At 40.5% G+C, this 11441-nt stretch overlaps 1 protein-coding gene across 1 annotated transcript in view; it reads left to right on the top strand.

Annotated features, from left to right (window-relative positions):
• dusp8b (dual specificity phosphatase 8b) overlaps positions 1 to 8778 on the top strand; it is a 9588-nt gene extending 810 nt beyond the window's left edge. Inside the window, exons 2-5 of the mRNA XM_067419281.1 lie at positions 5196 to 5362; positions 5981 to 6140; positions 6380 to 6503; positions 7012 to 8778. Of these exons, the coding sequence (XP_067275382.1) occupies positions 5196 to 5362; positions 5981 to 6140; positions 6380 to 6503; positions 7012 to 8047 (1487 nt within the window). The 3' untranslated portion in view covers positions 8048 to 8778. The remainder of the gene's footprint in view (positions 1 to 5195; positions 5363 to 5980; positions 6141 to 6379; positions 6504 to 7011) is intronic.
• The last annotated feature ends 2663 nt before the right edge of the window (positions 8779 to 11441 follow it).

The following is an 11441-nucleotide window of genomic DNA, read 5'->3' as shown; positions in this document are numbered from 1 at the left end:
GAATATTGCATTACAAATAAAGAAAGCACATCATTTGAGTATTTTGTTGAGTTTTTTTTTGTTTTACTTTATTGACTTGGAGGTAAACAAACTCTTTCTTGAGTTCTCAGTCACTGATATTTTATTATTAATATTTGTAGATTTTTTTTTATTAAAAAAATGAACATTTTGGCTCTTACATATGTGTTATTTGACAAACTCCCTCTCTCACGTTTCTTAATTTGAGTTTGCCAGGACGTTGCAGGTGAAGATTTGCAAACGATTTCAGCAGATTGTAATTGCCTCCGATCTATCGTACGCTGACATCCACAGCAGAAGTATGGAAACCTGATGACTGTGAGATTTGAAAAATGACATTGCCATTGCATCAATCTGAATGTGTCTGAACCTGCTGGAGTATCATGTCCCCCTCAACAAATTTAGCATGCTTTTTGTAAGCTCCTGCTAAGCAAGGCCCTAAATACTACAGTTCTGTATTTAGTCCTCACACACTCACACACACCAACATAATCTGTCCGACAATGCACATGTGATTTCATTTCAAACCGCTTTGGTTTTTGAATAGCTTTTGAGTTTTTAATAATACAGTCTGCACAAATCAAAGAACAAAATCAGTATATGATCTGGAGGTGAAGGCTTTGCTCCGCGAGCATTGAGTTTTCCAGCCTGTTAGTGTAACTCCTGCTCTCCGTGCGAGGATATTTTAGGAGACTGATATCATTGAGGTCTCCAGAGGGTGGGGGGGGGGGGGGGGGATTTCTGTGCTTCTTTTTCCTAAATCCAAATTCAGAAGCTGTAATATTTGTGGTCACTGAACAAACTTGAGCAGAATAATGGCACTATTGTCCCTGCGGAGCTGCTTTACCGCTGAGTGTAATTCATAATTGATGATTTCTACAACACTGACACTGTTATTTGGCTCTTTATTAACGTGAAGCAGCTCTGACGCAATCAGCATTATATAAAGTGCTATTTTATTGTGATTCGTTGAGGTTTAAATGAAAAAGAAATATGGTTAGAAACTATTTTCACTGTAAAAAAATAATAATAATAAGTTGCGCTAACTTAAATTTTTTTAAGGCAATTTATCACATTTAACTTTTTGAGCTAACTCAACTAATCCACTCAAGTTAAATCAACTTAAGTACTTTAGTTCACCTAATGAGTACTAGGTAATCTTTGAATTTAAAACTTCTTGTCAAGTACTCATTAGATTAACAAAAGTATTTAAGTTGATTTTAACAGGAGTGGGTGAGTTGACTCAAAACATTTTAAATGCAATAAGTTGCCTTATTAATTTAAGTTAGCACAACTATTTTTTTTACAGTGCATAAGCAATTACAAAGAAACACATTGAATTAAATGTTACATTTTTAGTAAAAATATTTAAATAGTTTCTTTTTAATGTAAAACAGTATTTGTTCTTATTCAAGCCACAGTGTCAGCTTTTTTCAATGTGAGCACATCTTGCAAGTGTTCATGCAAAACCAAATGTATAATTGCACAATACACTAAAATCAATAATGAAGTCATTTTCATGAGCACATTTGCTCCGCCCGTCTGTCCGACAGCCTCAGGACACGCTGACATCATGCATGTGGAATGTCAGCCGTCAGGAGAGCCAACCAGGTCTGCACTAATTCAGTTTGTGTCTATTTTTCTGTCCTCTCACATGCTTTTTTTTCCTGCATGGGCTGTGAGACTGGAAACTGGCTCTCACTTTGGGCTGTGATGTCATAAAGCAGGCTAATCAGTCCTGGATGTTAAAACCTCATGTCAGAGCATGTTCGCCTCGTCTGGTGCCAGTGCACCGGGTGCTAGTCAAAACTTCTGGGGTGCATGTGTGTGTGTGTGTATCCTGAAGAGGCCTGTTGGCCACCCGCGTGTTGGGCAATGATGTCATCCTGCTTGGCGGTTGCTTTTAATAGCTGGAAACAGGCAGGCCTTGAGCTGGGCCTTAAAGGAACAGGCGCCCTGCTTTTAAACAAAACACTTTACTGATTTGAATATTCTGCTTGCTCTTTTATATAATCAAACTTCCTTGTAAACTCTGAGCATGAAGTCAATGGCCCGAGGTTACGCCGGTGTAATTTGAGTAACTCTGGCACTTTTTTTCCGTGACAAGAGCGGCTCATGATGTCATCTGTGACTCATGTGAACAGGTCTGTTTGGTTTATCTAATGGCCTTGCTGAATGATGTCATGTGAACATTACGCGGAAAAGTCCAGAACTCTCCCTCTCTCTCTCTCTCTCTCTCTCTCTCACTCTCTCTCTCTCTCTCTCTCTCTCTCTCTCTCTCTCTCTCTCTCTCTCTCTCTCTCTCTCTCTCTCTCTCTCTCTCTCTCTCTCTCTCTCTCTCTCTCTCTCTCTCTCTCTCTGCTGTGAGTGTGAATGAGAGAGGGAACTGGGTTAGGGGAATGTATGAAATAGATGGATGAATAAATAAATGTGCTTTTGTGTCAATCTTCACAAGATAGATAGACTAGATAGATAGATAGATAGATAGATAGATAGATAGATAGATAGATAGATAGATAGATAGATAGATAGATAGATAGATAGATAGATAGATAGATAGATAGATAGATAGATAGATAGATAGATAGATAGATAGATAGATAGATAGATAGATGATGGATGGATGGATGGATGGATGGATGGATGGATGATATATGTATATATGGATGGATGGATGGATGGATGGATGGATGGATGGATGGATGGATGGATGGATGGATGGATGGATGGATGATATATGTATATATGGATGGATGACTTGGATGGATGGATGGATGGATGGATGGATGGATGGATGGATGGATGGATGGATGGATGGATGGATGGATGGATGGATGGATGGATGGATGGATGGATGGATGGAATATATATGTATATATGGATGGATGACTTGGATGGATGGATGGATGGATGGATGTGATGGATGGATGGATTGTGTTTCTTTTGTCGTCCTTTAGTTTCCCTCTTTCATACAGTCATTCCCTTCTCTTGATTTGCATGTGTCTGTACGTCTCAGACAAACGATCCAGGCAAACTCAGTGATGTCATCGCCTGTCTGCTGGCTTTTCTCGGAGCCTGAGGTCAAATTTCCAAGATTAGACGAGCGAGAGCTGATTCCAAACGGGCTTAACAAGCAACAGTTTCTGTATTTCATTTATGTTCATTTAAAGAAATACACAATCACATTTGATAATTACATCTGTACATCAGAAACGTTGAGGTCATTATTGGTGTGTGTTACGTACATATGAGGTGTGTGTAGCCGGTTTTTTTTACAGATTGAACCTGTCTGTCAAGCAGCTTTGGAATGATATGTATTATTAACCTTTAAATGCATGTTCTGCCAGTCATTCTTTAGCGAACCCAGATCTCCTTCTAACGCACATGGATCTCTACCTGCCGCAATAACATAAAACTCTCCTGATATTAGAGTAGTTATTATAGAAGATTAAATTAAAGCATATCTTGTTAACTTTTGAAGCTTGAAAGGGTTCAGTTTGAGCAGATGTTTTATATCATCATCACGGTCCTCATCAGAGCTCGTTTCCCCAGTACATTCAGCATCTGCCTCATATTCACATCTCAAACATATTGTCAAAGCTATCGTTTTCACCATATTCAGAATCAATATTTGAATCACTCACTAGATCCATCATCAAGTGACAGTGACACTGATATTTGATTGTGTTCAGTTCAGTAAATCGCTAAGCCATTTCAGGTTTTGCAGATGATTCTTTCCTATTCTTTTGTTTTCTGCCTGCATTGACTATGAGTGTAGCGTCACTTTATCACTGAGTATCAGACATCGCCACCTTGTGTAATAAGTGTGAATTGCACATCTTTAGTCATTAAAGATTAAATTATTGCTGTGCAGAAAAAAATATACTTACACTGTTACACATCTCGGGTCGTTAGCGACCCTATACAATTCTAACTAAAAAAGAATGGAAAACAGGCATTTTTAAGAATTCTTTTTTTTATTGTTAAACAGTTTATAATTAATTGATTGTGGAATAGTAAAAGGTTAATGTCTAACTTTAAAAAAATTAATGAGGGCGAGGGTGGCGAATGACGTCATGGGTCAGTAAAGACCCGAGATATGCGTTTAAGGGTTGAGTAGAATATATTAAGAACTGCAGTGCTATACAAAATCTAATTATTGTCTAAATGATATTTATTTATTAATTGTAGCACAGCGACTTATAAAATCCCTTTTGGGGCTCATTGGCATTAAAGCAGTCTCTAAGGCTTAGAAACTGGAATTGTTGCACAATGAAAGTGTGTGAGAGTGTGTGTGTGTGTGCTTCCTCTGAGATCTGGTTGGGTGTCAGTGTTCCTGTGGCCTGCCTCATTGCCACTGTGTGCTGCTGGGAGAGGAGATGAGATCATACAGGAAGCAGGAGAGCAGAGAGGCAGACACTGACACCCAATCTGCCTTGTAAAGTGGCATGGCTCAGCTTTCACCACTCCATTGGTTTTCTCATTTCCTTTTCAAAGAGGGGGATCTCTGCTCTCGCAGCTCAGCAGTAGACCCATATTTGTTGGTTACCAACTGGTTTGCTTAAGTGAAAAAGTAAACATTGGTTCAGAGGGTGTAAAAATATACCACGGTATTCTTCATCCTGGCGGAGGGTCATCTACTGTACACCAACTGGATATGCTTGTGTGGCTAAAGCAGAATTGAAACGACAGGATGTTTCTGCTGCGGCGGAAAAGCTTTTTGGCCCCTGTGGAGTTTGTGTTTGGGGTTCATGTGTAATTCAGTCGGTTAGGATGTTTGGAAACCCCCTTCATTGTACTATTATTCCATTCTTACTGTAAGTAAATGAGTTTGCCGCAAATTGTGTGTGTATGTGTAAGAACAATGGGTCTCATTTACTATAACATTTTTATGAACGAATCCATTAATAACTACATTTTATTCAACAATTGTTGGAGCAACATGTACACAAAAATCACATAATTTATAAATATGTACAGCTGACTAATGAGTTACAAACATTTTTTTGTGAGAAGTGTACTAATAATCCACTGGCAAATGAGACCCAATGTACGTGCAAGCAAGGTCAGTAATACATATGGCTGTTGCGATGTTGCTTTGCCCTAAATGTGTTCGCATACAACTGAATCAAACAGGATTACATTAATCTTTAAACGGTTCTCTTCTGCCCTTTCAGGTGGCTTTGCAGCTTTCTCATCCTGTTTTCCGGACCTGTGTGAGAGTAAACCAGCCACTATTCTACCTCTCAGCCTGTCCCAGCCCTGTTTACCTGTGGCCAACATCGGTCCTACCCGCATCCTGCCCCACCTGTACCTGGGCTCTCAGAGAGATGTCCTCAATAAGGTTGGTAGACCTAAAAAAGTGGGGTTTTCACAAGGGGAGCTCATCAGAGTTGGGTAAACGTGTACAGTGGTGAACAGAAAATACAACCAATATAGTTTTTGCCTTCCCATTTGCCCCAATAGTATAAGGAAAAACATTTTTTAATGGCATTAAGAAAGAGGACAACATATAAAGAGATTGATTAAAGTTGGTCAGATGAGAGAAAGATGTCAAATATGCAGTCAGGAAATGCTTTCAGTTCGTGCTATGAAAATATAACAAATTCATGGGGCATCATCAGATAACCAGGAATAGTTTCCTTTTACCTGGAGGGTGTTTGCGCATACCTTGGACTGACTGAATCGTATCGTGCATCATCACTTACTTAGATAACAGGCATTCCAGAAAATTCTCTCATTGATGTTGGGTTGACTTAAATGTTACCCCTGTCAAACTCACCACCAAACATACGATCTTGACATATGATCTTTCTACATATTTCTCATTTACAAAAGCTTTGGCATGCATGACAAACAGACCCTGATACAGCTGGAATCTGCTCAAGGAAGATGTCTCTTTTGTCCATGGAATCCTTCGGAATTAGTCATGAACTTATGCAAAACTTCCATCTTTTAACAGGAACTGATGACTCAGAATGGAATCACATATGTTTTGAATGCCAGCAACACCTGTCCCAAGCCTGACTTCATCAGCGACAAGCACTTCATGCGCATTCCCGTCAACGACAGCTACTGTGAGAAGCTGCTTCCTTGGTTGGACAAAACCAACGAGTTCATTGGTAAGAATATCAGAATATGTCCTTTGCTGAATGTTCGACGGGGTATTCTAGATGGCAAGTTAGAAGGTTTTAGTTTTGGTTAACACAAACCATCTGTGCATTAGCAGTTGAGAGAGGTATGTCAGCATTTGAGAGTGATGTCAGCATTTGAGGTGCGTGAATGAGATTACCTCATGCTTTGTGTGCAGTTTAACAGTGGAACTGCTTTTGACCAGTTTGCTGTTTCTCTCTGTCCACAGACAAAGCCAAGGTGTCAAACTGCAGAGTCATCGTCCATTGCTTGGCTGGCATATCCCGCTCTGCAACCATTGCCATTGCCTACATCATGAAAACTATGGCTCTGTCTTCAGATGATGCCTACAGGTAACCGCAGCTCTTTTGATGTTCAGATATTCAATGGACTGACGAGACCAAGGCCCAAAGTTGTCTAGCTGGTGGAACAGCATTTTATTGTTCACCAACTACCCAGACAGCAACATAGTGTTGGCCCAGATCTGGGCCTCATCTGGTACACACTGAATCCACACGTACCAGATGTGGCCCAGATCTGGCCTCGGATCTGGCCCGAAGCTATGTGGCTGTGTGGGTAAAAAATCCTGGTTTAGTAAGCCTGGTAATAACACCAGCATCCCATGATGTGGACCAACATCCAAACCTCAATGAAATATGGCATCTAGGATGTTGTGTTTTGGATCCAGGTCCCCATTAGGAGATGCTGGTATTCAATCAGAAAGCCGTCATTGGTCAACCATGCTGTTTACCGGTCTATGTTGGTCCACTAGCTAGAAATTAATGTTTTAGACATGACTTAAGTTAATCAGAGTTGTATTTTGGAATTTAATACAATTTTTCATATCTGACAATCCTATAGGTTTGTGAAGGACCGTCGGCCATCAATATCACCAAATTTCAACTTCTTAGGTCAGCTGCTGGAGTTCGAACGAGGCTTACAGACGAAGAAGAGTCTGCCTTGTGACATTAGGTTAGCGACTGAAGAGATGGAAGAGGTCCGAAAGCCGGAGAGCGATCACTGTGACCAGAGATCTCCACAAGCTACAGAGATCACCATTAAGCCTCCAACGCCTACCTCACTGCAGAAAGACCTAAGCTCCCTTCATCTGTCCACCGAACGAATCCTTCAAAACAAACGGCTCAAATGCTCCTTCTCCCTTGACATCAAGTCTGTCTACTCCGAGCAAAACCAGCAATCTTCTCCGAACTTCTCAGACTCTGAAAACATACCCAAACTCTGCAGAATCAGCAATGGAGTATGTCATTACCCTTCGACGGTAAACCCTACAGAGTCACAGTGTACTACTGTGACTAACAAGTGCAGAATGAGCCAACAAAGAGAGAGGTGGGAAAATGGTGGCTTGGAGAGGTTATCCGCCACCACTCTTTCCCTCAATCTGAAGCAGGGAAACTGCGGGCCAAGACCCCAGGATCCCATTTGCGAGACCAACTTGAAGGTGCCTTCTTTCCTCAGCTTGCCGCTGGGTACATCTGCTACTTGGACCACGCATAGAGGCTCGAATCAAGCCACCACCCCTATCACACCCACGGGTGAGTGCCCTTGGTTCTTAGGCACTAATTTGGCACCATCTGGAGTAGCTACTGGGAGCTCTGTGCACTTTGGCAGCGGTCCTTACAGTTGCAGTGGCCAATCTGGCACCTCCAAGCCCAGCGTGCACCGAAGGGACGAAACACAGGACTTTCAGAACAGCTGGCTCGAGGAAGGGAAAGCGGTAGTTTGCAGTGTATCGCAAGTGGACACGAAGTACAAGCGCCGCAGCTGCCAGATGGAGTTTGAAGAGGGTATTAACACAACACAAAGCAGTGAGGAATTTGGAAAGCTGGGCAAGCAGTCTAGTTTCTCCGGTAGCATGGAAGTCATCGAGGTATCATGACAAAGATGACAATCTAACACGAAGGCAATAACTCCTGCAAGAGTTCAGCTGATAAAGAGCTTTGCATCTAAGACAGACTCATGTCTGCCCCCTTTTTCAAGCTAGGGTTGAGAGGGGGGAGTCGAGGAAATCTATTAGATATGAAAGGATACTCTGTGAAGGTATTGTCCTGGGATACCAGTGTTTTTTAAAGGAGCTTATAGACTACATGATATGTACTCACACGTCACACCAAAGACCTTTTTCTGGCATGTCATCCTAAGGTACACTCAAAATGAAGGAGGACGGATGGAGGATATCCTTCTAGCATGACCATACAAAGACACTAAACATGAAAGAATGAAACATGAAGAGTGTGTGTGTGTTTATGCTAGTTTTGATGCAAATTAGGGCAGCCACACTTAACAGTGACTTCTTACCTTCTGAGGGAACTGTATGCCCAACTTTGAGAAGATACAATTGCTGTGCGACGTTTATTTTTTGTCATTGCCCAATGATCTATTTAGCTATAAATTGAGTAAAGAAGGGCAGTCGCATTCAATAATGTCACTATTCAGTATTATACATTTTATCCACAATGTAATAAAAGAGTGAAAATATGAAGTGTATGTTCAAGCTGAGAGACTCTCAGACCGACTACTGTGCACTGAGCATGCTCAGAATGGCTGGCTACCTACAAACAGACAAGCTGCTCCCGGCAGCACTATGTACTAAGCTGTAAATCTAGACTATTTGCATATATATATATATATATATATATATATATATATATATATATATATATATATATATATATATATATATATATATATATTGTAAAATAATATTTCAATTTTAATGGTCTATTTAAAGTTTCATGCATTGTTGCTTTAATTTATTGTATTGGTTTCATTCTGGCAATGAGCAATAATATATTATTTGAAAACTTTTCGGTCTTTGTCTGAGTCTCTGATGCAAATACATCACAAACACGCACATTTATAATGGCGGTATCAAACACACACACACACACACACACACACACACACGTTTATTTGAAAGTACTATCATATTTTTCTCTGATTTTAATTGGTCCCAAAAGTATACAAGTTTGCTCTCTCTCTCACATAGACGCGCTCTCTCTTACACACACACACACACGCACACACACTTTTATATCTGTCTTTGTGAGGACTTTCATCGACACCCTTACCCTACTATCTTTGACCTCACTCCACTAGTCCAAAACTCAAACCAGTTCCCCCACCCCCCTCTCTCACACACACACACACACACACACACACACACACACACACACACACACACACACACACACACACACACACACACACACACACACATGTTGGTCTATGTGGTTTACAGGGACTCTCCATAGGCGTAATTGTTTTTATACTGTACAAACCGTATTTTCTATCCCCTTACACTGCCCCTAAACCTACCCATCACACACACAGACACACAGCCCCTAAACCTACCCATCACAGGAAACATTCTGCATTTTTACTTTCTCAAAAAAAAACATCATTTAGTATGTTTTTAAGGCCATTTGAATTATGAGGACATTTGATATGTCCTCATAAACCACATTTATAGTGTAATACCAGTGTAATACCCATGTAGTTATACAAATTTGTGTCCTCATAAACCACATAAACAGGCTCACACACACACACACACACACACACACACACACACACACACACACACACACACACACATCCCCTGCCCCTAAAATCACAGGAAACATTCTGCATTTTTACATTTTCCAAAAAACATTATTCAGTATATTTATGAATCCATTTAAATTGTGGAGAGCGCTGGCTGGTGACCTCAGGTTTTACTATCCTTATGGGGACATTTGGTCCCCACAATGTAATATAAACAAGGACACACACACACACACACACACACACACACACACACACACACACACACACACACACACACACAAACACAAACACACGTGATGTTTCCTAGTATACTTTTTAAACAAAACGATAGGTACCGCTGAAACCAATAAGGAAACAGCCATACAGTCATTTTGTTTGATTTATGAAACGCATGCACACAACGCATGCACGCACGCACGCACGCACGCACGCACGCAGGCAAGCACACACACACACACACACAGAGAGAGAGAGAGAGAGAGAGAGAGAGAGAGAGAGAGAGAGAGAGAGAGAGAGAGAGAGAGAGAGAGAGAGAGAGAGAGAGAGAGAGAGAGAGAGAGAGAGAGAGAGAGAGAGAGAGAGAGAGTAAATATGATGCATACATATTACTTTAAATGAATCATTAGCCCTTCATTACATTCATTCAGAATATGCCTGAAGAAAGGCTGAGAAGGACCTCTACAGTAATAACATGATCACAGCACTGAGGTTGATTTCCAAATATTAAAGTTGCAATCAACATCTAAATCTAATTGTGTGTAAGTGACGTTCATTACTAAGTGTTAGAGTGTGTTGTGGAAGGTGTTGTTTGGCGGAGACAGATTTGTGATGCTTTGTTATAGACTTTCCATTAACCCGCTTGACACTTTAAGATTTGTGTTCTGTTTTCTATATGGTCAGGGTCTATTTTTGGCCGTGTTTCTGTAGGAAACCATGTAAGTGTGTGTGTGTGTGTGTGTGTGTGTGTGTGTGTGTGTGTGTGTGTGTGTGTGTGTGTGTGTGTGTGTGTGTGTGTGTGTGTGTGTGTGTGTGTGTGTGTGTGTGTGTGTGTGTGTGTGTGTGTGTGTGTGTGTGTGTGTGTGTGTGTGTGTGTGTGTGTGATTGTGCAATCGATGAAAAAGACTCTCACATCAGTTGCAGCAAATGCATTTCAGACCGCTCAGCACTAATGAAGGTAACCATTCACTTGATAATGATCTGCACCTTACTGAGGACACACACACACACACACCAACGGCGCTTAAATTTACAACTGTACTTGACTGATTGAGTGGTTTAAAATCTATGAGTCTTAATTGTCTTTTGCATGCCAGATTCCTTGTTCCGAGTGTAATTAGAAGAAGGACATAATGATGAGTGTATGAGAACTATAACTCACCCGAGTAGAGCATCTTCATCTGGCAGAGACATACGGAGTAACCAGATAACAGGCAGCGTTCATTGGCTAAAGTGCATTAAAAGGCACAATTAATCCATTCAGATACTTTGATAATGCATAATACAGTACATAACGCCTTTAAGTAAATGTTTCAAAGTTGTCTGGTCTTTGTTCACAAAGAGTTCTTTATTTATACATCATTCATTCAACATTTCCTTTGAAACATTTTAGTTGGACGTTTGTCTAATATGGAGCCAGAATAGCCTCAAATATAATACATTTACAAAACAAATTTCATAAATGCATAGCACAATTCACATTTGTAAAATCTGATTCGTATTATATT

Source organism: Pseudorasbora parva, chromosome 16, assembly GCF_024679245.1.
Source record: "Pseudorasbora parva isolate DD20220531a chromosome 16, ASM2467924v1, whole genome shotgun sequence".
In the NCBI taxonomy this organism is placed as follows: domain Eukaryota; kingdom Metazoa; phylum Chordata; class Actinopteri; order Cypriniformes; family Gobionidae; genus Pseudorasbora; species Pseudorasbora parva.
The sequence above is the reverse complement of the archived record's forward strand: the minus strand, read 5'-3'. Positions and strand labels throughout refer to the sequence as shown.